We start from the raw sequence: 27,816 nt of genomic DNA, 5'->3' as shown, positions 1-27,816 counted from the left end.
ATCCTCATCTTAGGGGAGACGACAGTAGAACAGTGGGTGAATGGGATCCGGAATGCACCTGCTCCTTGGGCTGAGCTGGAGTTTGAGAACATCATCCTGACCCTTCACTCAGACTTCATCCGAGGTCTGGACCGGCCAGACGAAGTGGCGACATTGTGGGATGACATCATGAGGGGAGTGGCAGACCTTGCGGCGAAGCCTGCCAAGTTCCCCCGCAAAGAACGATTTGTGGCCGACGTCCAGATCTCTCACGGTCAGTTTAGTTATATGGTTGGTGTTTGAAAGATCTTACATGTGACATTTTTTAAGATATAATTTCAGTTTACCATTATATATGATCTCTATGGGTATTGTGTCAGATATATGGCTCAGTATAATTGCATACTGCCCTCTGCTGTCTACTATGATGTACTGCAGAAACACTTTCTTCATATGAATTCTGTAGCTTACCTGATGTTTTTGTTATCATATCTGACAACTAAGTGTGACAGAGGAGATACTAAATTGTTCCCAAAAATGTATTTTTTCATCCTCAAGTTTGTGCATGCTTTACTTGCATGAAGATTAGCATTCCATATTTCCTATATGGGTAGAGAGGACTTTAGTTGCTACAGTCTGATATCTGAACATAGTAAAACTATGTTAAACTTTAGCTAAATGATAGTCATTCCTTTAATTAACTATTTAAGTCACTATTGCCTTTTAATTAAATACTATAAAGGCACTTGACTGTTCAACATCTGTAAGTTACGCAGGCTTGCCTCCAACAAGATAAACTTTTGACCACATTTTTCAGTGTAGAAAGATGCATAAGTGGATTAAAATTGTCTTTATTCTATTTTACTTCCGTGCCTTTATTTGAGACCTTCTGTTTCTCTGAAAGGCTTTATGCACGCCGGGTACCCGGTCATGATGCACTCCTCATCAGCCGCAGAGCTGGTGAACCCCAACCAGGCCCGAACATCAGGTTTGTGGGGTGCCATCCACGAGCTGGGCCACAATCAGCAGCGAGGGGTCTGGGAGTTTCCCCCAAACACCACAGAATGCACCTGCAACCTGTGGTCCGTCTACGTGCATGAAACAGTGCTGGGCCTGGACCGGGCCAAAGCCCACCAGAACATGAGTAGTGAGAATAGACAATGTCGTGCAAAGAACTACGCCGAGGGGGGCCGCAACCTGAACGAGTGGAGCATGTGGGTGGCCCTAGAGACCTATATGCAGGTGAGCAAAAGCATCTGGTCAACAACTCAACAGTGTGGGGGGTTGACATACAGTGTGGGATATTTACTCTTTATGAGGACATGCACTGATTAAGTATTCTTCTTGCAGAAATAACTGACTGACTAATCATTTCTATTGTGGTGTGGAACTGCACATAGTAAATTGTGTCCATGGTACTGACAGTGTACAGACTGTTACTTATTAAAATTACTAAAGTTGTAGCCATGAGTGTAGCATTCACTGGTAAAATCCACTTAAAGGTCCTGTCTGTAATTCCTATACATTTTGGTCAAACTTAGCTGTCTGGTCTGTGTGTGTATTCAAAACTCCAGTGCTTGAACACCTGCCCTTAAATGGTAAACAAGTGGCTGGAACTGAGTCCAGTAGCCCTTTGCAGAAGTATAGAAAAGATGGGTGCAACTTCATAGAGGAACTGTGGTCTGGAGCCTAAGTATAATTTTTGAAACAATTTCCTTCACCAGCTTCAAGACACTTTTGGCTGGGACGCCTTTAAGAAGGTCTTCACTGCCTACCATACCATGGAGGGAGTACCTAATGACAACAAAGGCAAGATGAATACGTATGCTGAGACCTTCTCCAAAGTAGTGAACAAGAACCTGGCATCTTTCTTCAAGGCCTGGGGCTGGCCAATAGAGTCCGCCACTGAGGAGAAGCTCTCAGGTCTGCCTGACTGGAGTGATCATCCAATGGCCCAGTACGCCTAAAAGAGAATGCTGCTAGATTATCATAGCTTGCTTAGGATTATTATTAGTGAATGATATGAGTCTAACTAATAATATTTATTTTATAGTAAAGGAAATCAATGGAAATCATGGAAGATGAATAGTGTATGACATGACATAATATATATTTTACAATCAAGGAAATGAAGAAAGATTTAATTAGATGGAAGCCTCATAGTCATCCTCTTCTGACTCGATCAAAACTGTATACTATATTCTTACTACACAGTACACATTCATTATTTTCAGATATATGTAATGGTCAAACTAAGGGTCAGTGTACAACTGTTTGGTAATAGATTTATGACAACAGTTCTGTCTTATTTAATGTATACCCCAGGGCATATGAATAGCAGTAGAGTTTCCTTTTTACACTAATTATTATGCTCATTATGCTTATGCCAGTTGTATCTCAGAGCTCTCTAATATTTCATGGTTGCAGCTTTGCTCATTGGATGATTTTTTTTCTTCTTTATATATTTCTGATGGAATCTCATGTTCATAAATATGCACTTAAATAAAGGTTCATTAAATTAAAGGTGTCACAACTCTGTCCAGAAGCATGGCTCTTTTTGAGAGATACTAATATAGTTCACACATTAAAGTGTGTTACAAAAAGTTATACATTAAATGTATGAGATTGTAGGATATCAGAGAGCATTCATATTTACTGTATACTTACAATAGTCCTACTGTTTGTACTGCAGTTGGTTAGCAGACCATGTCGTTCATTGTCATACAATGGGAAAAAAGTACTCTAAAAAAAAAACTAATAGAAATGACAAAATTCTTCTTGACAGATTACATATGATAACTGGTTCAACCCTTTTGCATGTAATGACTCCAGCCATGAACTAATTCCTTGTTGTGTTGGAGAAATTTACTATTCAACAAAGACCCTGTGTAATGCATTTTGACCAATACAACATCAGCAATTGATCATGTAAAAAACAGCAGAAGTTGGTTGGCAATGGGAAATTGCAACAAACAAAGTTTCTAACTTAGTTAGAAACCATGGTTTTGGGAAACACGCCCCTGGTAAGTTCACTAAATTCACCCGACAGTACCCAAATTCACCCACATTTGGCAGGTGCTAATTTCCATCCCTACACACACACTTAGAGCTGTGAGCAGCCATTGCTGTGCTGTCCTTACAATTCTTAATTCATCCCATTGATTTTATTGATCTTATTTAAAAAATCTCCTTCCTGTATCAATAATAACATCCACACACACACACAGATAGACACACACACAAACAGACACACACACAAACAAACACACACACACACACATTACCCCCGATTGTCGGTGCCGTTAAAGTAGAAATATATCAGTAAGAAGCACTAAGCTAACGCACGGTTCAGATGCCGCGACTCAAAAAATCCAGTGGAAACTTGATGGCAGAAGTGTGTAGGCCAATCGGCCCACCAGCTTTTTCTACTTTGTCACCTACAGAGTTTGACAGGTACGATCTTTCAAAACGCCATGTTATTTCCCATAGACATTTGACGACCGGAAGTTGGATGGATACGGAAGTTACGGAGGCGGAACTTATTCGGGAGAGGTCTATGGGTGTTCAAAATTCGTTAAGGTCACGTGGTTCATGTAAACTTCAAAAAGTTCCCGGAAGTGATTGACAATAGACCTCTCCAGAATAAGTCCCGCCTCCTAACTTCCGTATCCATCCAACTTTCGGTCTACCTACAGATGTTTTACCCGTATGATATTTCGAAACGCCATGTTATTTCCCATAGACAATCGACGCCCGGAAGTTGGATGGATACGGAAGTTACGGAGGCGGGACTTATTCTGGAAAGGTCTATGGATTAGAATGCATTAAATAAGCTACTGTTCAATGAGAGACAGAGCCACAATTTTGGGTAATTGACAGACAATAAATGCATTGATATACAATATTTATTCACCTTATTCCGCGCACAAACATGGGGGGCGCTAGCTTTGCCCACATTGTCTCCGAACTTCCGATTGAGCAGTACATCCATTGCGATACATTAAGATAACAGAGCTCTATCGAGATGACTGGCATCATATGTTATGGGTCATCATAAACAGGGCTCTACAGTGCGCCCATTTCACTCGCACATGCGAGTAAAAATGATGGCGTGCGAGTGCAAAATAATATTTAGGCGCACTGGTGCGAATGACTTATAACCATGTCAATGTTTGTCTACAAAATACACCGCAACATCAAGAAACATGACTGGTGCAAACCATAGAATCACGTCGCAAATGCAGCATAAAAACTACACCTCCCTACTAAACTTTAGCAGTTTCGCGTTGTGACTCGCTAGTAGTCGCTTCTATCAAATCCAAGAGCACGCAGAAAAAGTGGAAAGTTAGACTAGCCAGCCAAGATGCAAAGATTGACGAAATTAGTTCTTCTATCCACCGAATTCATCGGATATCGGAGGAACAGGATGAGATTCTGAGAATGCAGTGAGAGAAGGAAAGGTAACCTAACATCCCAGATGGCAAACATACACTGGGACGGAACTGGGCCACAACTACCACAACGTCCGCCACGGATCTGCATAATGGACCTGATCCGGCGTCCAAACGAACATCGGTCCAAAACTGGTCTGGATCCGTTTGACGGATCTGGTTCCAATAAGGGCTAAGACTGGCCCAGTTCCGTATGATAGTCTGTGTTACTGACGTGTTCCAGATCTGCTTATCATATGCAATACGGGTCCGCTTATTGTGTGTGGTACGGACCCGTTTATCAGATATCAGCTGGCTTTATTTGACATGTGAAATGTGATTGGTAATTAATTATCCTGAAAAATCCGTTTGCTACACATTTGCTAACAGGTTCGTTATAGGTTCACCCAGGCTAAAGTTCGTAACGTTTTCCCAACAGCTCAACTAATAAACATAAGCTAGGCTACAAACACAACTTTACACATAAGTGTCTTATTATTTTTTTTATTCAACAACCTGGCTGTAGAAGTGCAATCCCAGACAAAGTTTAAGTCGTGTTAATTCCATCGTGTTCCCATCAATATTCAGGCTGTCTCAGTCATCTCCATGGTCAATCTGAAACAACACAAAATAAACATTAACAGTTAGCTATTTATTCCTTTTTGAAAATAGGCTAAGTCACAATTACACTTGTTTTTTATCATCAGTGATCCTGTTAGCGTTATCACTGTTTTTTTTTTCAAAAAGTATAGTCTATAGTATACTACTTAAACGGCACCGACAATCAAAAAATCCAGTGGAAACTAGATGGCAGAAGTGTGTAGGCCAATCTGCCCACCAGCTTTTTCTACATCGCTACCTACAGATGTTTTACCGGTATGATATTTCGAAACGCCATGTTATTTCCCATAGACAATCGACGCCCGGAAGTTGGATGGATACGGAAGTTACGGAGGCGGGACTTATTCTGGAGAGGTCTATAACACAGTGTAATTATTGTGTAAACTGTGTAGTTATCCTACCATTACAACAATATTAAATTAAATTCCAGACCGTATGCTAAATATCGGAAGGTGACCTTTTTTCTCCCTTTTAGCCTATGTGCACTTAATATTAATTTCTGTACAAAACCAAGACGGGAGATTCTAGAAAACGCAATAGCACCCACCCCATAAGTGTAGCCTAGGCCTATCTAAATTATCGTTATAAAAAAATGACCTACGTGACTCAAGAACTGTAAACAGTGTTTTTGAGACTGGAGATGGCGCATGGAGATTTTAATTTTGCAATGAGAAACTGTAACACAGCTAGTCTAAGTCTAACATGAACTTGTTTAAGTTTTCTCCCCAACGTTTTCTCTGGTAGTTCTTCACTGATCTGAGATAATGAGCGAACTACCTTAAGTAGCTATCGTCTCGGGAGAATAAAAAAAAAGTTTAAAAGTTTTCTAACATCTCTCCAGTGTAATGGTGGGCATGTTAAGTTAACCGTAGCATTAGCAGCTACCTACACAGTAACCCCATGGTAATGCGATGCGAGTGATCATAATAACATATAAAACGTGATATAGTCCTTGATAAATAACAATAAACAACAGCATTTTGTCACCGTTTGTCATTCACCGCGCTGTGACAGCATTAAGATGCTAGGCTAAAGAGCTTGAGATTCAGAGAACCTACATGGTTGTGCTCATCCTGTCAGAAAATAGCAATTTGATCAGTGATCATGCATATCAGCGCACGCTTGGTTTGAAACTGGTTTCTAGGGATGGGGTTACACGATCCTTCACTGGGCTAGTGTCTGCTGTGTTAATATGACCGTGCTGATGCTAACAGCTGCAGCTCCCTCAAATCTATATAGGTTCTAATGCATATTAGGCTAGCTTTTGCCAATGAAAATGAATGCAACATATAAAAAAAAAACAGTAGGCTACTGCTCCTAACTGAAGAAACGTTTACGTTACTGTAAGGAAATTCATCATTGTATAACCATTGTGTAAGCAGAAATATTGTTGTGCTGAGTTCTAAGAACAGAGAGTACAAGTTAGGTGTGCACCCAGACAGACAGGAACTGCACCCTGTCTCTGTGTGTGTGTGGGTGAGATAATGTATGTCACAATGAAGTCACTATGTCTTGCTTCCTATTTTCTGTGTGCATCTGTACAATAAAAGACACAGATTTTGGGCTGCAGAGTCAGAGACTGATGGTGTGAGGAATTCTTCCTTACATTAGCAGGCTCTCCTCTTGGTACCAGAGTTTGTGGGCAAAGCCATACTACGTGTTGTGGTTCTTGTATGTTGGGGTTAAATTCCCTGACAGTTACCAACAATGTTACAACAAACTCAGCTTCACTGCTGCAAACAAAGTTGGCTATATGCTTCGCCATATAACGAACCAGCTAGCCTTGATAACAAAATATTTACCTTTTGTTTAGTCCACCGAAAGTTATCCACATATCAAACGATTAAATATACAGTTATGGAGGAATTGTTTTGGGGAAGCAGTTGCACTATATCCCACTTTTGCTGCCTTTAAGCCACTTAAATCCATAGCCTAGATGAGCATGGCCTACAACTTGACGTGATGGTGAAGCTGAATGCCCAAGTCAAGTCAAGTCAAGTTTATTTATATAGCACATTTCATACACAGAGGTCATTCAATGTGATTCATTCAATAAATCGTTTATTATACAAGGATACAAGGAAGTTTATTGTCACATGCATATAGTTACTGGAAGTAAGAAATGCACTGAAATTATGTCTGATGTCAGCCTGCCTATTTGTGCATTTATGGGGGGGGGGGGGGGGTTGTGTTGGGGGGATGACAGGGGAGATGGGATAGTGTGCTGTGTATGTGGGGAGAGGGCAGTGTGCAATATGTGTGTTGGAGAAGCTTCCTCATGAGACAATGTGCTGTGTATGGGGGGGGCAGTGTGCTGTAAGTATGTTGGGGATGTGTGTTGGAGAAGCTTCCTGATGAAACTAGACTGCATTTCCGGCGGGAACTGCAAAAGTGTGCTTGCCCTTGTCCGGTCACCAACGTGAGCAGACAGTGACATACGCTATGCTGAACCTGGCTTGATCCAAGCATTCTAACAGTGCCTTTCAGTGTTGGAGCAGTGGCAATACCTCAAAAGCTCTATTCAACTATTGCCTTGCGGGGTGAATGCAGTTCGTTGGATTTTACCTGTGGCCTGCCTTCGAATTTAGCTTCTATGACTAAAATCAAATCAATAAAATAAAACAGCAGTGACTGGCTGCAAAAATAAATAATGTCACGCGTCTTGCACCTCTGGTAACCTAGAGAAAAATGTGAAATTATGAAATATGACTAAGGCATTAAAATGCTGCTTGTTTGTCAGGATACTTTTTCACTGATTTATTTTAAAAATATGAGCTATGAGTGTGAATGTTATATATTCCATCCCCTAATTCTGTTTTACTGGTTTATTTGACAAATAATCTATATAGATTTGCTCTATAAAGACCTTATGTCTGTTTGGGATTGTTTTGAGAGCCTATTGATGTATCTCAGAATAAAGGAATGTCCACAACATTAGTGATGTTTTTTTTTTGTGTGTGAATGTATTTTACTTAACTCATTGAATGTAGCTGGATACTCATGAACGCATGTCTCTAATAGCCACAATAGGAGTAATTTTAGCAACACCGTATTTTGTGTGGCCCATAACGACCCAGTGGATCATGAAAATGTGCCAAAATTCACATTCCTTGCTTGTTGTTGGTACATTAATCCCATTGATTGCCACTTATCTGAGATGTAAGAGTTCAGTATAGGTTTAAGGTCTGGGGCAGGGATTTGACATTCTGTGACTTCTTCATTGAGGGCTTGCTTAGCAGCACTGTCCGCTTTCTCATTTCCCCTCAGACCAACATGGCCTGGGACCCAGCAAAAAACTACACTCAAGTTCTGGTTCTTTAGACGTTCTAGTTGATCAAGCTCAGCTTTGGTTGTACTTTTTGCGTGACATTAAAGCCTACTGGAAAGATTTTTAATTGCAATTTAATTGAATGCAATTTACTTTTACGATTAAATCAAATTAATTTATCCCTCTCACCCATATTTTTCTATTTATTTACAAATGTACATAGGCCTACTGTAATTACATTTATACATAGTTATTCTACTGATCTTTATACTATTCATCCTGCACATAGACTTATTCTTACTACTCTTATAATGTTGTTTCTGCACTACAATGACACTGTTTCCACACTGCACATAGCTGTATGTTATGTACATATCTGTTATATATTTGTCATATTGAATATCCATATTTATTCTGTTTTATTATATTCTGTTAATACACTGCATATATCTATATTATTATTTCTATTATAATGTTACTACTACATACATTATTCTACTTATTGTATGAGATAACTGCTAATACACTGCACATATTTATATTTAATTCATATTACTCTAAACCACCTTCTGTAAATCAACTGTATACTACTGTCTACATTGCACTATATTTCTTGACCTGTCTCTGTATATTTCATCACCTTTCTATACTTTGCATCACATTGTATGCATACTGTAGCTACATGAATCACAGCTAAGATCCTTGGTTGCTATGAAGGCCAGTCGTTCTAAATGGATGGTTGCTATGGCCAAAGGCCAGTTATCTCTGCCGTTGTCAAGCGGGCATATCCTAACTTTATCTTATTTTAAACATCTCTATTTTACTTAGCCTACTTCCATACAGTGACTCCTATTAAGAAGTGGCCACTTCATTCGCGCTTACCGTGATTCACGCAGCAACATTATTAAATTAATCTGTCACCATATGCCTATGCCAACGTTTGCAAAGAGGAGAATCTTTTAATTTGATTCACAATGAAACGTTACATTTAATGTACATGTAAACAATGAGTAGGCTAGTTTTGGTTGTTGTTGGTGGTGTTACTGCATCCCTTAGTTATGCCTACAATGCAAAATTGTTCCCTCGTGATTGTTAGATACATTTCAAAACATCGCGACGTGAAATGCCACCACAAACTGTTTGTGAATCGGTCTTATTAGGAGTCCTCGCTTAAGCTGTCACAGACTCAGGCGCTACTTTTAGGGCTAAAATGCTTCCTGAATTACTCTTAGTAAAAAAAAAATAGGAGTCCTAAAGTTACGAGTGACGAAGTTATGAGTACAAGCATCTCATATCAAATGACCATGGCATTACGCTAAGCAACATAAATCTCATAACGTTACAGCAACATCTCCTCCCTATGACCTAGCTAGCTAGTTTCTAGCCACACAAGAAATGAATGATGTTAAAATCTCCGCTTAGCATTCTAATAACAGAAGGGGCACATTTATGTGGACCACTTACAACATGACTCATTATGTCTGTAACGTTAACTGTATAAAACACTTACTTTCATAAAGGAAGCACACCATCCAGCACATACACATGAAAACCGATATTTTAGGTAGCCTACTTGGCCACGAACTCAAAACGTGTCTCTCTGAAGCTCTGTTCTAGAATCTTTGCTCTGAAGGCTGTGTTGCTAGGCAACATCAAATAAACGAAATGACAGTCTTTGATACCAATGGTATCAAAAGTGTACGTGTGATTCCGAAAGGATGTGTGTGGTTTGCAATTAGAATAAACAAGAAAAACATTTCCAATAATTTCCCATGATAAATTACATAATATTTGCACCTTCCTTACTTGTGAATCTCACACCGTATTTCAAGTAGGCTACACTAGTGAAATGTAATACAACGTTGCCACCTAGCGTTCAGTAGGCTATTTAACATTAACGTGACATTGCTTATTTATTCTTTCGTCAACTCCATGGTTTTAGGAAAACAATCTTTTTATCATAATTCCCTCTTCAATGAGCGATTACCAGCTTGTTTTTGTAACAGAGATAGCTGTTTATTGTCCCTAGGTTTACAGAAACACCTATTCATATTAATACGTAGCCTATGGAGTGCTGCTGACCACTGTTCATTACGGCCCTGAATGCCAGGAAATCAAGTTAAAGGAGAATTCCGGTGTGATATTGACCTAAAGTGTATTGAAACATGATACCGAGTGTGAACGTATGTCTCATAGCCCATCTTGGCTTGTCCCCTGCACTCCAAAATCTGGCGCTAGTTAGCCGATGCTACCAACAGCTTTTTCAATAGTGGTGCTTCGGCATCGGGGTAGCCATGCAAATAAATCACTGTTTTACACCCATTTACGAGGCTCAATGTATCTCCACACTTCATTGGTAGACTTCCGAGGGCCCTGACATTTAAAACGAGACATTGAGAACTTTGAAAAAGCACTGGTAGTTTACTTACAAGACGATTTATACAGACAGTACCTTCACGAAGTTTAGCGTTTGCAGCCATCTTGAATTTAGTCACGATAAGTCGAGCAACGAGTAAGAATGAACAGGTATGATAAGGGATCAGATTCCAAAAATAATTCAGTGGAAATGCATGGATTCCAGTTTCTTCCAGTAGCAGCATTCCAGCATTCCACCGGAATTCTCCTTTAACGCTGCCAACCACTGTTTGTCTATTACATGGCCCAGAATGCCTTGCATGTCTTTACAACAAAACAACCGAGTAAAACCTAATTTCCCGTAAACATATGAATTCAACGTCAATGTGAAAACAACTCTATTATGTAAGCTATATATAGCTACTGTTCTCATTGCAATTTCAGTTCATAAGTCCATACTAACCCATGGCAGAGCAAGGATTTCATGATTGGGCAAGGCTGCCCAGAGACATTGTGGCTGCCCAGAGAGATTGTGCATACTTGGAAGGCATTGTGATAGAAGTGCAAGTGCAGAGGTGAAAGGTGATAGTTAACAAATGCCTGTGGGTGGTTTGCCAAATGCTGGAAACTTTTTTTTTTTAGCTTATGCACCCTCACACTGGAGTCCCCAGTTCATATACAAAATTTGGTATCGATATGTGACAGTGTTCCTGAGATATGGACGACTTCCTGTTTCGGAGCTTCGCCGCCGATTTCGTTTGGCTGTGACGGGCAAACGCTTTCGAAAATCAAAAATCCTTCTGGTAACTTTTGTGAGGCTTGGTCCAAGGATAATGTACGTCAAGTTTCGTGGCGTTCGGACCAAATTTGTGACCTGTGGAAATTTAGTTTCGCTTTCTGTTCAATCCAATATGGCGGACGAATGACACGCCCACCTGACGTCATCTTCGCGACCAACTTACACCGGTACTGACCAGACGTTTTAAAGTTGGAACGGTGTCTCTGTCTCAAAGGGCCTAGGCGCTAGAGCTGACAAAAAATTAGGGAGACGGGAAAAATAATAATAATAATAATAATAATAAAACTTAAGAAGAACAAGCACACTTAATAATGTGCTGTGTATGTAGGGGAGGGGGGGGGGGGGCAGTGTACAGCAAGTATGGTGAAGGGACTTACTATTGCAAGCAGAGTACTGTATGTATGATGTATGTGAGTGATGACAGTGAAGATGTGTGTGCAAGGGGCGTAGGTTTGGTCTTACTGACAAGAGTCAGACTGTCAATAGACAATAGCCTCTTTCATTATTTATAGTACTCTAAAGTTAAACTAGCATCTCCGACTGGAGAGAAATATGTGCAGACGAAAACAATTGTTTAAACGTAAATAAATGTTTGACCACTAGATGCCAATTTTGTTTCTCAGATAACAGAAGCTAAGCATATCTTAAATTGTAAGTTTGCCCAGATTATATAGTCATAATATAATATAGTATATATATATATAGTATTTTATTTATGTTACTGAGTATGGAAATGCACCATAGTTTAGGATTGAATATGTCTATGAATTTATGCGACTCTAAATTATATTTGTATTTGCTTAACTGTAATTGGAATTCTTTTGCTGTAAGATACCAGTGCCTTAATGGCGATTTCCTTTGTTATTTCAGACTGTTGGCAATACAGAATATCACAATACAGAAGTGAATCTACTCCATCTCATTATATTGTACAGCAATGCTGCTGACTCCAACTGAATTGAAAATTTGACATAGGCTAATAATTAGAACCTCACCTGAAGCCCTGATGCTGTTTCCTCAACCTGCCATCCATCTGTAGTGGTTTGATGCTGTCTTTCTTGCATACAAAGTGGTTAATTCATTTTGTAGCCTATCCTTTGGCTAGCGAGTTTAACCCTCCTACCATATTGTATATGATAGTGTTATTTGGATATTATTTATCAAATAATGATTCATTATATTTGAATAACCAACAGTGTTAACTTATTCACATTGCCAACACGTTTTTACAGCATGTGTCATAACAATGCAATGACAGTCCTTCAAACGAATTTGGGTCTCCCTTTTATTTCTCTGCATTGTGTAGGCTACACTCAGAAATACATAACATAAACAGAATAGAAACGAAAAATGTCCAGATCCAATGTTTATTGTGACTTCCAAGATTCTAACTTAAGGTAGGCTAATTAACATTCAGTGACTTGGTAATAACATCTATTGTGATAACGCGACTTCTATGATACCGTGCTGCACACCCCTAATCAATACTCCTGACCTTGGTTGAAAGATTACAGAAGCTAGGTTTATCTTTAACAATATCCTGGGTAACATATGCTATCACCAGTTAATACTATTTTTCCACATAATAGAATCTGCATAATTTGAAAGCCTGGTCACTACCACTGCTAGCTTGTGTGGCTAGTTATTTTGCTTAGTTACACTCTGCTTTATGAAAAAGCTTCGTATGTCCCCTTTCTTCTTCTTGGGTGGCATAGATCTACACACCACAAAAAGGGGTTTGTATGTATGCTGAAGGGAAAAGGGAATATTAAAATGTTTCACTCTGGCCTTTTATGGGGTAGGCCTATGTATTGACAGACAGCCCTGGTAACTTACCGTTGTCGTTGACACACCCGCTCGCTTGACTACCAGTGCAAGAATAAAGCAATGTGTGTGCAGCATGCGTGTCAGATAATCCTTCCCCCTCCCCCTCAGGTTTTCAGCCAATCAAATGACGACGTTTCTTGTAATGTCGTGCTGGCTGTCGGAATGATCAGCAGCACAAATGAGTTCGCTAAAATATTGGTGGGGACAATTTTGTCATCTTAAAATATTGGTTAGGACTAGTCATGAGCGTCCCACCCTAAATCTACGCCCATGTGTGTGTGTGGGCGGGAGGGGAGTGGAGCAGTGACTGTGTGTGTGTGTTTGTGTAGTGTGTGTGAGAGTAGGTGGGGGCAGTGTGCTGTAAGTATGTAGAGGATGTGTGTTGGAGAAGATCCTGAAGACAATGTGCTGTGTATGTAGGGGGGGGCAGTGTGCAGCAAGTATGTAGAGGAGGCTTACTGTAGCAAGCAGTGTGCTGTATGTATGTGAGGTGATGACAGTGATGACGTGTGTGTGTTGGAGATGGGGGTGGGGTGGGGTGGGGCGGGGGGGAGAAAGGCTAGGCAATCAAGGACATGTAATTATTATTATAATTAGGCTATTAGCCTACTATTACTTTACTACTATTACTGTTATTATTATTATTATTATTATTATTATTATTCGGATGAGGCAAAGAAATGTAAATCTGAGTCTGAAATGTTGGCTACAAACAGTCTATAGAGTGGTGAAGTCCCGCCCCTTCCGTTTGCCTCCATGGGACCTATCTTTCAAAAAAATTTGAACGGCAGTCTATGGCGAAAAAGAAATTATTTTCTGGTCCCGGTTGACTTGTGCCTTGAATTACCCATATGATGTTTGTCAATTTTAAAGACAATTTTGTTTCGTAACTATTGAATTACAACATTGTGAAAGATCGTAATTCCAATGACTACAAACCCATCAGTCGCGCTAGTGACGTTAGCTCATTCACAGCCACACTAGATTGTACAAGCATACCAGCAACAGGTCCTAATTGGGCTTTCCTTGCCGAAGAAAATACCATGAGTCAGAGGATTAAACACATCAGGTAAGTTGTATTCGTCCATAGACTGTACATTACATACTGTTAAGTGACATAGCAGGCAGCAAGATGCAACCGTTAACTAGTATAACAGCTCTTATCGTTTCATTACGTTGGTGACGTACATCGTTCGAGACGAGAGATGTAGTCCACTGAGTGGATTCGCACAAAACCAACATAACTTTTGAAGACTATCGAACAACAGTACTTTCTTGACGTGAAAAATTATCTTTTAAATTCACACACATCATATGTGAAATTTGTGGCACAATTCAAACTGGACCAAAAAAGAATTGTTATCTCTCCATTAACTCCCGTTCATAATTTTTTGAAAGATAGGTCCCATGGACCGGAAGTAGAAGGGGCGGGACTTCACCACTCTATACTGCTGTAACCATAGACATAATATACATAGACGCCGCATCGACCGCTGCTCCCTACTAGCGCTGACGAGATTTGGAGCCGCCATCTTGGACCGGTCATCCACTCCACTCAGTGTAATCTGTTTGGCCGGTGCAATGAGCTGTCAGCACACTTAATTAATCATATCTCACTGAATACCGAACAGATTTTCACGCGGTTTTTTTTGCTGCAAAGGTCATACATGTAGCTATGATACAGGCCACATTGTTCGAAAATACAAAATACAACCAATAGTACGGTAATGTTAAATCTTACTTGTGAAAAGTAAATCCCCCCGAGTATGGTCTGCCGATTTGAGCAGGAACATGCTGCACAGTGCTGTCATCTTGTGTTTTCTGCTGCAACGCAATGAGGAGTATGACAGGTCCAAGATGGCGGCCGCATTTCTTGTTTCCAGCAGCCAATGCGGCGTCTATGTATATTATGTCTATGGCTGTAACTGCACTGCTGCTATTATTAATTGTTAACTTCCGGGAACTATTTGAGGCTTCCATTAGCTGCCATTGTTGGAAAAAAATGGAACAATGGAATTGTCGCCTATTTTAACAGCGTCAAATTTTTTATCGCGAGATTAACGTTCTTTTTGGTGTAACAAACTTTGTAGTTTTTTCACATGCTGTTGCAACAACTAGTAACGTTAGAACAACTACAACACCATACTGGATCTAGACCGTGCTGCATGTACACGCCCCCTTTTAGGGCAAAGGGAGCTGTTTGGATAATGGTAACCTATGCTGCATCAAAGTGGGGAGCGAAAAGGGCTTATACTAAATCTTGAAACAAACGTGAATAAAAGGCACAAAATAAGGTTGGTGTAAGAGTTATCTGTGTGTTTATGTGATTAATGTGACTATTATGTTCCTATTTTTTGCTCTTTCCAGTTTATAGCTTAGGCCTACTAACAGGAGTGTCACGAATGTAGGCACAGTCAAACTGCCCGTGGCTGACTATAAGTTCGGCAAGCTCACATGTCATTTACGTTACATGTCATAACATCAACTAAACATAAGTCACACATTCATTCTATCACTTGTAATATGGACGTAGCCTTTTTCCTACAACTAGGTGAGATAATTGGCTATGCCTGTTATACGGAAGTTCCACAGTTGGCTAGCTAGCAAGCTAACCGTTTTACATGGGATATGGTAAGTGTAGCTACGTTCTGAATGGGTTGTATTGTACATAGTTTAGACATGAGTAAGTTACATACACATAATTCTTCTCCTGTTAGTAAAATGATTGAATGGCCTGTAAATGAATAACTAGATGTAACATCAAGGTGTGATTAGGCTAGCTGTCTTCAATGAAAATCAATGAATGATATAGGCTAATAGGGAGGGAAAGTGAAAACCAGCGCCCCAAGTGGTTGCGTTCCTATTGAAGAGCAGCTCTTATGTTAAGTCCCATAGACCTATTTTTAAAAAAAATATTGTGAAGCCAAATCAGCGATGTTATCCACCAAAAATATTTTTCAGTGTCTATACAGTAATAATATTCTAACTGTGAAAATGTCAGACCCTATTTTGCCTTATTTAAGAAAATCGAAATTGCTCCTTTTGTTTCATAAACGAACTACAAAAGAAGTCACGTGACTTTACCCTTCAACGTTACTCACGGTAGCATGGTTTGTTTATTAGCCTGGTTAGCTAGCTTAACACTTACAGCTAGCTCTTCATGTGAGTAGAAGCACAACATCAGTTATCCTGACATAAAGGTTATCACCACGCGGTTTACATCACGTTCCGTTATTACAAAAATATGTTAAGCCAGTTAAGCAAATTGCGTATTGATCAGTTAGAGATTAAGCGCCCAAACATGTGACGTCACATGCAGCTGTGGTTCCTTATCACCAGAGGTGGGCGAAGTACTCAATTTCAGTACTTAAGTCAAAGTACAGATACTACTGGTCAAATGTTACTCCGATACAAGTAAAAGTTGCATATTCAAAATTGTACTTAAGTGAAAGTACTGAAGTACTTGATTTAAAAAAATACTTAAGTATTAAAGTACAATTTGAAATTACATGTGTAAGGTTTAACACTGAAATGCATGCCCCTGACTAGCTTGTATAAGCTGCAGAATAAGGGATTATAGAATGTTACAGAATGAAGAAACCCAACTGACAGAAAGAAAATGTTTATTTTCTATCAAACTGGCTTGACATGAAAGCAACATTCAAGCAACTTTACATCACAGGTCCAACAGTGGCTCATGGTTTCTGAGGGCAAGTAAGGTAGGTGTGTGTGTAGCACAACCTACTTCATGCTTAAATCTAACCAACCATTTCAAGGAAACAAAAGAGACTACATGGGTGCACAAATTCCCTTTCCACTTTGTGTTTACAGTATAGACAGCCAACCATTTTAAGTAAACTAAACAAATCTACATGGGTGCACAAATTCACTTCCCATCACTTAAAATGGTTGCCTGTCTATACTGTAAACAAAACAAGACTACATGGGTCCACAAATTCACTCCCCATCACTGTGTATAGACACCAGAATATGCTTCCGCAGGTTGGACGGCGAATTTTTGTATGCAGTGATGTGGTTTACTTTCGGCAAACAAAGCACGCATTTAAAACGATAGGAATCGTTCATCCGTTCAGTAAACGTAAACATTTTGTCGAGATACGGCCATGGGTGCGAGTACTCGACAGGGCATCCGCCTTCATCTCCGTCTACCTCCATCTTGCTGTCGATTTAGGAATAGAGAACGGTTAGACGTTGAACTTGGTTTTATAGCCTAGCGCACAGATGTGACGCAACCCTGATTAGTGATAGGCTGTCACCTGCGAACAAACCATCACATTTTAGAAGAGAGGGGAGGGGGGGACAGAGTTTCGATATAGGCTAGACCTAGTTTATTGAAAGTTAAAAGTAACGAGAGCCTTAACAGAAATGTAGTGAAGTTAAAAGTACGATTTTTGTCATTCAGATGTAGTGAAGTGAAAGTGAAAGTATTTTTTCTTTTAAATAACTCAAGTGAAGTATAAATACTCAAAATCTGTACTTACAGTACTTAAGTAAATGTACTTCATTACAAAAACTCAAAACAATTCAACTGATCCTAAAAATAAGGTATGACCACTTGACGCAATAGAGGTGACCCCAGTGCCTAACATATGGAAGGCATTAAATTAAGATCCCAATGTGCACCGAGATATATTTTTTCTAAAAAAAAATCCCATCCACTCCGCTAAACTCTAGGAACGCAACCACTAGATGGCGATGAGATTACTTTCCCTCCCTATGTTAACTTGTTTTCCGCTAAAATGGGGCGTGATGCAGATTATATGTAGGTATCTTTATGATGCGCTTTAGCTACGTAAAGGCATGCTGCACACACTTGTTTGGGCTTACGAGCCGGCCAAAGAGTAGATTTGTATAATAAACACCAACGCAGTTCTGAACTCCCGGTCAGCTGAATGGTGTTTTAAATTGCTGTGGACACCGATGCCGACATTAGTCGGCTTTCGACATTCATTTACTGTACATTAGATTCCATTCTTTTCAATACAACTCTGCACACCAGCATCGCACTTTGCCGCCGTGTAAATCACGATTCAGTTATATTTGGTCGACGCCGCTCCATAAAATCCATTGTTCATCCAGTGTTTGCGTGTTAAAAACTTTGGCGCTAATGTGTGTGGCAAGTGACAGTGCACCATAGACTGTAGCCTAAGCCTATAAAATGGCAGTGGCAGTCGAAAAGTTCCTTATTTTCAACTGAACTCAAAGATAATGAATATAGTATTTTATGTTTGTTATGCCCTTTATTAGCTATATTTCTGAAGAATATATTGTGTTGCCTCAGGTCTGCTGCACATCTTTTGACATTTGATTTGAAATAATCAAATAGACCTATGTCTTAAACTTAAGTTAATGAAGTAACTTGCTTTGCTTTCATTTGAATCCTAATCAAGATCCACAATAATTGCTTTATATTGTTAATATGGACTCCTGGAAAATTCAGCAATGCAAAATAATATAATTTTAATCATGCGATAAAATATGTGATTAATCGTGATTAACTATAGGAATTCAGCGATTAATCGTGATTAAAAATGTTAATTGTTTGACAGCACTAATTAAAATAGTTTAAATAAAATTATGTTCTTATTACATGAAAAATTTTAATGGTAAACAAAATTTTAAAAGAAAGAGACGTTTTTATCTTTAAAGACAGTCTTACCTGGGCCAAATGATGTAGCCTACTGTATCTCTTCTACAGAACAGTGTTACAGATACAGGGAAAGAAAGCCAAACAGCAGTATAGACCATAAGGCCTTGTGAGCCAACCATGGCCGAAAGTTCTCCCTCTGAAGGGCAGCTGGACCTTAACTTCCAGGAGGGGAGGCTGAGGAGACCGACCCCCGACATGAGAGAGACTGTGGACAGAAGGCTCCAAGAGATGTGGGCAAGACAGCGGGAGTGGCAGTATACTCTATACATTAATAAGCTGATACTGTTATTATTAACAAGCAAGATACTCATATGTCAAGTTCAAGTTGTTTATTTTTATGTAAGTTACCCAAAAAAGAAATTATAAGTAATGATATCCTTGTACTGAAGAGCTAGCTACACATATAAATAAATTAAAAGTAGTAATTAAAAAGGTATATTGTGTGTGTGTATGGGGGGGTGGTGTGAAATGAGGGAGGGTGGTGTGTGGGTATGGTGTGTGTGTTTGGGGGGTATGGTGTAATGGAGTGTGTGAGTGTGTGTTGGGGAGAAGGGGGCAGTAGTGTGTGTTGTGGGGGATTAATGGGGTGTGGGGGAGAAGGGGTGTACCTGTGTGTGTGTGTGTGTGTGGGGGGGGGGGGGGGGGTTGTTATAGTGGATGGAATCCACTATCTTGAAATCTCCTGGCTCCATGCGACTCTAACTGCTTAACGTACAGACATGTTGAAATAACCGTTCTGAAGGTCTGGAGTGGGGCAAGAGAGTTATTTTTTCAGATTTTTAAAAAGGTTTATACTTTTTGAGAAATAGGGGATTAAAAATGTTAAAAAGCTAATTTTTCCCCCATAAACTTCAAAGGCTGTGATTTCATAATGGCCTAAAGGCAGCTGCGCTTGTTAAAGGTGCGATTTGGAACGTTCTGTAGGCCAAAATCATAACACTGGTGAACGTTCTCAAGACTACCAGACGCGAGCCTCTTCTGGGTTGTCAGATGTAATGAAGACTTAGCTAACGTTAGTTGACCTGCAGCTGCTTTAACGTTTCTCCAACCATGACCCAGCTACACATTACAGAAACAGTGAAAACAAAAAATACCTCTCTAACCAACGTAACATATTTAGCTGAAGTTAGCGGTGCAGATGAAGTTTAGCCTAGGCTACCTGTTGTGGAGAAATATGGCCAGCTCTGCATCAGACTTGATATTCTTAGTTTGACGAAGACGTCACCATCTCAGGAAGCTCCTCCGATGTCCACTTAATTTGTTTCTTGTTTTAATTTTGGCAATTTGCCTGCCTCTCGTAGGCGTTCATGACTACAACTGACAGCTGTTGACAGTTGGCCTTTGCTAATTTGGCAACCCAAATACGAGGACGCGCTAGCCCATTATTAATACGCTATTCTAGAATTAATCGTTCAAAAAATGAAAATTCCAAGAGATTCCGCCCCGTAACTCATTTTTTTCAGGGGTTTTACAGGGTTTTACGGGTTAGAGTAATGTTGTCAAATAAGCCATTACTTCAATTCATCGTGTTTCCTTAGCCTACTCTCTGACAACATAGTGATCATTTTTGGAATGGTTACAGTTTGTTTTCCATTATTTCCTACATACTGGTCTTTTAAGCTCCCAGAGTAGTTCTAGTAGAGTAATTAGAACACTGGCACAGGTGTCACCTGTGAATTCAACCGTCTCAGCTTCTAATGCATACAATCTGGTGCTCCCTAAAACTACACATCCTGTTTAAGTGTTTCCCGTGTGTCAAAATAAAAGTCACAGCCATATCTCATGCTTTGAGCATTATATCTCCAGAACGATTGGACGCATATGCTTCAAATTTGGTACAAGTGTTTGTATGGACTCAAAGATGAAGTGAGTTGATGTTGGAGGTCAAAGGTCAAGTCAATGAACACTCTGAGTGCGATATCTCAAGAATGCCTTGACATACATGCCTGAAATTTGGTATGAGTGTTTGTATGGACTCAAAGATGAAGTGAATTGATGTTGGAGGTCAAATGTCAAGGTCAAAAACACCTTGAGTGTTATATCTCAAGAACGCCTTGACACACAAGGTCTTTTGGTATGAGGGTTTGTATGAACTCAAAGATTAAGTGATTTAATGTTTTTTTTTCAAGGAATTTTCCCACCAACATTAAACCAGCAGCTTTCTATCCACTATTGTAATTCCTCTGGCATTACATTCTAGTTATATTTTGAGATTGTCCAGCACTTTGGTTCATTTCTAATGCATGGGTTCACTCATTAACACAGTGTTTTTGTTTAATCTACAGTATCTATCAGGAAGCAAAGAATAAACAGCAGAAAGAGAGACAAGGTGCCCAGCTGACAGGACTGGAAGAGAGGGTGATGGAGGTGGAAAATCTGAGAAAGAAAGATGACAACATGGCAACACTGAGAGAGCAGGAGAGAGAGATGAATGAGATCAAGGAAAAAGCAGTGGAGGAAGAGAGATATCTAAGAGAGATGGAGGGGAAAGTGAGAAACTCTTGAGAGAGAAAATAATGGACGAGGAGAGGCCAATAAGGGAAATGGAAGAAAAAGCAAGACAGCAGGAGAGAATGTTGAAAGAAAAAGTGAAGGAGAAAGCAAGACAGCTGAGTGACATGATGGAGAAAGTGAGAGAGAAAGAGAGAATGTTCAGGGAAGAAGCGAAGGAGGGAGAAAGACACATAAGAGACATGGAAGAAAAGGTGAGAGAGCAGGAGAGAATGTTGAAAGAAAAGGCGAAGGAGGATGAAAGACAGATAAGGGAGATGGAAGAAAAAGTGAAAGAGTGTGAGAGAATGTTGAGAAAACATGTGGAAGGAGGAAGAAAGATGGATACAAGAGTTGGATGACAAAGCGGGAGAGCAGGAGAGAATGTTGAGAGCAAAAGCAATGGAGGAAGAAAGAGGGATGAGGGAGATGGCAGAGAGAGTGAGAGAGAAAGAGAGAATGCTAAGAGAGATGGTTAACATTGTGAAAGAGCAGGAAAGAAAGTTGAGAGAACCAAAAGAATTCAAGAAAGTTGAGGCGGACAACATGGCAAAACTGAGAGAAAAGGTAAAGAGGAAAGAGATGGAGGTGCAGAAAGAGGAGGAAGGGATAAGAATGCTGGAAGAGAGAGTGAAAGAGCAGCAGAGCATGATGAGAGAAATGCCAAAAAATGCAGAAAAGGAGGAAGAAATAAAAATAAAAGAGATGGAAGAAAAAGCCAGCGAGAAGAACAGAATTTTGAGAGAGCTGGAGAAAACAGCGAAGGAGCAGGAAAAGGAAAATGAGAGACATGGATGAGAAAGCGAGAGTTCGGGAGATCATTTTGAGAGAGGCTGAGAAAAAAGTCAAGGAGGAAGAACAACAGATGAAGGAGATGGAAGCAGAAATTAGTGAATGGGAGAGAATGTTGAGAGAAAAACTGAAGGAGAAAGAAAGACAGACGAGGGAGATGGTAGAGAAAGAGAGAGAGCAGGAGAGAATTCATCTTGAGATCGAGAAAAAAGCGATGGAGGCAGAAAGACCAGGGGCGGTTTTAGGGGAGGGGCCACAGGGGCCCTGGCCCCACCTGAAATTTCATTGGCCCCTGAATGGCCCCTGTACCGGCAATCATCAATAAATGTCAAACTTGTTGAGAACGATGATCAGAGATGCAATTCCATTCCCAAACAACTGGTGGCAGTAATGCACCTTTTGAAGCTTGAAAGCTAAAGCACACAAAGAACTGCTTAGGTCTGTGTACGAAAGAAAGAATACATTTGGCTAACTAGAGAACTCTCGGCTAATGTGAAGAACTGATACATTTGGGTAACGAAAGTATCAGCTAGCGTGAAGAACCGATCAATGGCAGCGTTTCATCCTCCACAGAAGTTTCTTGGTGAGTCACAAATCTAGGTATGTGAGTTATCATTAATATGTGAAAAGGACGTTTATTTGTTGCTGTTAGGTTTGTCAATTAAATTATGAAGCAGCAGCAAGCTGCTAACGTAACTTAGTCAGTGAACTGTTAACATTAACTTAACGTTAGGTTACCTGAGTTCAGGTTTGAATTCATTGTTGGCATGCTGATAGATTTTATGCATGGGAAGGTAACATTAATGAGAGTCAGGTTAACATTAATGTATGACATTTTTGAATGGCGTTATATGAAATGGCACTGCAGAGAAATGAACATCCTGTTTGTTTGGGGTCCAACATTACATGCGCCAGTGCGTTTGATTTTTCGCTTGAGGAAAAGGTTTAGCAGCTGCTAACATTAACATTAAATCTCATGAGAATGCAGGCCTAATTGAAGGGTAATGTTAGCTAACACTACGTTTTTGTAGAGTTAATGTGAGCTATCATTGCAAAATTATTAAAGGTGCCATGTGTAATGTCCGCCAAAAAATCAATTCATACTCCACATTCCATAAAAGATGGGGGCAGTATACCTCCAGAAAGCGAGTTGGTCTACCCTAGAGTAATAACCAAGACATGTGTATTGCATTTTGGCTGGCGGTTATGTTGCCCGCATACCGCCTCCCATGGCCGAAACTGGTATTATGACACCTGTCGGGCTGTGGCTAGTAATTTAGCATGCTAATTCAGGTTGATATCTCTGCAGCACTATACCTTGTCATTTTTTTAATGACATCATCGCCCTTATTTCTTCTTATTCTTTTGATGCGTGTAGCTCAATTTTTGGATATTTTTACCTCAATTCTTACACATGGCACCTTTAACCACTATTCTGAGTTTATTTGATTCATGGACTTCGCATGAATTCTGTCTCAAAGTAGAGTTTCATTGAAATAAATTGGTTAAATGTTCTACCCTATTCACTCAAGCTTTATATGATTTTTTTTATTGTTAACTGGTTTTACAGTTGCTAGACGACATGCTGAATACAAGTATGGATTTTGTGACACACATTTGTGTTTCACCTACAGACTGGGATGGCGTAGGCTCAGATTGGAGCTGGTGACTTTAACCCACAGTCTTCAGAACCACCAGAGTCACCAAGCATAGCTGCTCCTAATGGTACGATGCTATTTCCTGTTGCCACTACAGTGAGCATATTTTGTCATTTATTTTAGAAACGCCATGTTGACAGTGCTGTTTAGATTCTATGGGCTAAGCCCCGAATGTTTTCAACTGCTGGTGCCACCCCTGCTTCTAGCCATCAGTAAGCTCACGTCATGTTTGCTTGTCAAGTGCTCACCAGAAATTAACATTGCATGACACTCCTGCGATCCAAGACAGGTTCTCTTCAAGTTGTTTGTTTTTTCAATATTTATTTTAATTAATCAAACAGCAAACATCCTGACTTACATCCTCATGCACATCTCATTTCCAAATAATAGCCTACTACAGACAAGGACACAAGTTACTCTCCTTAAAGTGAAAGGCACCTAGACTTACACACCACTAATATAATGTAATCATGACATTAAAGGTAGGTGTTAAAAAAGTAGGTTGACAGTGGGTTATGAAAGTTAATAACAATTAAGTTACTCAAACTTGTTTCATTTTCTTTCTCTCCAGACATTTCCCATTATAGAGCAGCTGGTTCTGTGCAACCAAAGGTATTCCGCAAGATACAGCATGGAAATAGGAAGAGGCCACTAAATTACTTCTAATACAAAGACTTCAAATGGTTGGAGTATTCCATATTTAGTGTTTTGCTACCCCTTCCATAATTTTTTCGCTTCCAAATTCCCCATCGTCTGTCTTCAAATCAGAATCAGACTTTTGTAACTGGAAGCAAGACGGTGACCAAGACCATTGTGATTCAAAGACCATTCCAAATCAGACCATTGTAAAAATAATTGTTGAAAAAAATAATAGTGTAAATATGATGTAGTTGTTGCTCACATGCTGTGTGTGTGTGTGTGTTTGTTTGTTTGTTTAAATGTATGCAAACTGGCAGTGAAGGTGGTTTCTCTTATCAATGCATTTCCGCTGAAGTGTCTATTATATTTTAGTTTTATATATTGTGTTTTCAATGCACATTATAAATAAATGGGAAAAAGATTTATATTGGCTTTTTAGTTTTTTAGCAAAAGTATTTGAACAAGGTGAGACTGGTGAAATATATGCACCTTACTGCTGTGGTGTAGTCTAGTTAGCTGTAGTGGGTATACTGTGATCAACCCCAAATGTTAATACCTTTCCTTGCCTATTTTAAGTGGGTATATGTAACGGGAAGCAGGTTATAACTGTTGACCCTTGAGGCACACACACACACAACGCTGAAGGATTTTTTATAAAAACAGTTACAGTTACAGCCTGTTTACAGTATAGGACCAGTATGAAAGAACTGAAGGGTCACAGAACAAATCAATAGCCCATGTAAGTTTACAGCCTGTTTACGGTATAGGACTAGTATGGAAGCACTGAAACTACAAAACAAACCAATAGCCTAGTATATGTAAATACCATATTCTGGCGCCCTCTAGAGGAGGGAGATCGCAGGCTATAATGCTCTACACAATGTGGGTATGCCTGACGGTGTGACGGCATATAACACAGCACACAATTATCATGTAACACAGCACACAATTATCAATCCTCACGGCAAACGTAAAGGGCCATACAAGCCAACAGTATCACGGTGAATCATAAGAGCACTGAACACCACGGCAACACAGCAAATTTAAGCTACAGTGACACTCAGACAAAACGGGAAATAGGCCCACAGAGACATAGAGCAATAAGACAATCACCAGATTCAGGATCACATAGCAGGCCTATCTAGCACCATGGGCAGCCGGACATAATAATAAGGCAAAACAACTGGTAATATTAGCTCGTACAAGGAAAAGGCTAATAAGGGCTATAGAGGAACAGTCCATGCACCACTCACGACCCTGCGATTTACTCCTCCACATAGTAGCTGCTAGCGCTCGAAGCTAGCTAGCCTACTCAATGGTCGCTGCGGTGAACAGTCCAGACCCGACACTCCCAGTAGTCCTCTCCTTATGGCACGCACTCGCTTTCACGACCCACACGCCTCTTCGTAGACACGAGCAGAGCTGTGGAAGGGGGGGGAACAGTGATCAGCAATCACACTGACACGAAGTTTAGGCCACTCGCACAAATAGTGGTAGGCTACGATATGAGTACTTCCCTTTAGTGCAATACATAGAGTGCGTTGTAGGCCTCTCTTTCGCCGTCTTCCTCCGCTCCATTCAGCGGTCTCCGGAACTGCAGGGGAAAGGGGTAGAAATCAACGTCCACAACAGCTGCGATAACAGCCCTCTCACTCATAGAACGATGGTCAAGTTACTTCCCTTAACGTGGCTATATTGAGTGCGTTGTATTCCGGTCTGTACGCCGCTCTGCTAGAACGATATATAGCCTCTCCCCAGGTGCGTTGTGCGTTGCATCTTCCGAGCCCCCTTTACTTCTCCGGGCTTCGGTGGTAGTCTTTGCGGGTGCCTACTGCCACCAAGAATCTCTCAGTCAAAGGCCGCCATTGGCATTTTAAATCTTTCAACCACCAACTGCGCAGGTCTGCCATTCAGGGGTGATTGAATGCACCTGTAGAAGAGCACAACAAACCACATACACACCACAACGTAATCATACACTATTAACCAGCCCCACCCCCTACCATCAGTCAATGTTCCTGATAACACATTCAGCCCCGTTACATTTCTCCCCCCCCCCGCCTTAATGGTGGTCGTCCTCGACCACTACCATAGTCAATGTTCAGTGTTTTTTTTTTGTTTTTGTTTTTTTTTGTGGTGGCTGGTAACGTCCATTTTGACTTTCAATGTCTGTACCGTGCAGGGGGATTGCCACGGTTGGAGCGGGTTGGGTATCGACTTGCGGTAGTTGGTTCTGCCCTTTGGACCGCTGGGTCTGGATCATGAGCTGGTGCTGTATGAGGGGGAGCCATCTGATCACAAGCAATAACTACCGACTGAGGCTCTGGGCCAGGGGCTTCCTGAGATGGGTTGGTTGAGGCAAAAGAGGGAGATGGTTGTGTGTCAGCATTGAGTGGTCTATGGGCTGGCATTGTTCTTGCCATCCGAGGTTCGACCTGTGGAGGCGGAGCCGGTGGGAACAGGGCGAAAGGAGCACTTGGCCAAGGGGGCACAGGTCGTTCACTTTGTCGATGGTAGTCATCCGAAGGTGCGTCCCTTGGGCATGAGCGGAGGTTATTGCGATGGATAGTCCGGAGGGGGCCGTCCTTCCCTTCGGGGCATATAGTGAAGACAGGGCGATCTCGGTATGGTTGAGCAACCACAACGAAGGGTGCGGGTAGCCACTGGGGTGCTAGCTTCCCTTGAGCCCTACGGCGGAAGTTCCTCATAAGCACGCGCTCTCCAGGCAACAGTGGTATGGTCTGTGTATTACGGTTGTAACGATCTTGGTTCCATTGAGTTCGTCGTTCTACATTGTTACGAACCGTGGCATAGGCATGCAGGAGCGCTTGGTGATGGCTACGGACCCAGCTGTCCAGGTCCTCTCTACGCTGTGGAGGAGCAACGTCATGTAGCATGTCTACGGGTAGTCTGGCATGGCGTCCAAAGATGACGTAATGAGGGGTCATGCCCGTGCTTGCGTGTGTAGTGTTGTTGTAGGCTTGCAAAAGGGCAGGAAGTAAACTTGGCCAATGAGTCTGAGAGTTAACCTCAATAGTGCCCAACAGAGACAGGAGAGTGCGATTAAAGCGCTCGCAGGCACCGTTGCCCTGTGGGTGGTAGGGCGTAGTGCGTACCTTTTTGCAGCCATACACCGCACACAGCTGTTGCATCAGTGCTGATTCGAAAGCTGCTCCCTGGTCCGTAAGTATTCGCTCAGGACAGCCAAATGGGAGAATGAGGGCTGTCCATAGGGCCTTCACCATTGTTAGAGCGGTCTGATCCTTTGTCGGCACTGCCAGAGCATA

General features: G+C 40.8%; 1 protein-coding gene and 1 long non-coding RNA gene across 2 annotated transcripts in view; one reads left to right on the top strand and one right to left on the bottom strand.

Moving 5' to 3' along the window:
- The window catches only part of LOC121683210 (TRPM8 channel-associated factor homolog), a 37,295-nt gene extending 34,793 nt beyond the window's left edge, over positions 1–2,502 (top strand). The window contains exons 7-9 of the mRNA XM_042062740.1: positions 14–253; positions 884–1,221; positions 1,704–2,502. Of these exons, the coding sequence (XP_041918674.1) occupies positions 14–253; positions 884–1,221; positions 1,704–1,946 (821 nt within the window). The 3' untranslated portion in view covers positions 1,947–2,502. The remainder of the gene's footprint in view (positions 1–13; positions 254–883; positions 1,222–1,703) is intronic.
- A 350-nt stretch (positions 2,503–2,852) lies between these two features.
- On the bottom strand, positions 2,853–16,757 carry LOC121684436. The gene is made up of 3 exons (XR_006023129.1): positions 16,616–16,757; positions 9,429–9,434; positions 2,853–2,863 (listed from the first exon to the last, which is right to left on the bottom strand). It is a non-coding gene; the product is annotated as an uncharacterized LOC121684436 (long non-coding RNA).
- Between the last annotated feature and the right edge of the window lie 11,059 nt (positions 16,758–27,816).

This window comes from Alosa sapidissima, chromosome 15 (genome assembly GCF_018492685.1).
Source record: "Alosa sapidissima isolate fAloSap1 chromosome 15, fAloSap1.pri, whole genome shotgun sequence".
Classification (NCBI taxonomy): domain Eukaryota; kingdom Metazoa; phylum Chordata; class Actinopteri; order Clupeiformes; family Clupeidae; genus Alosa; species Alosa sapidissima.
This window is presented reverse-complemented; position numbering and strand designations above follow the sequence as displayed.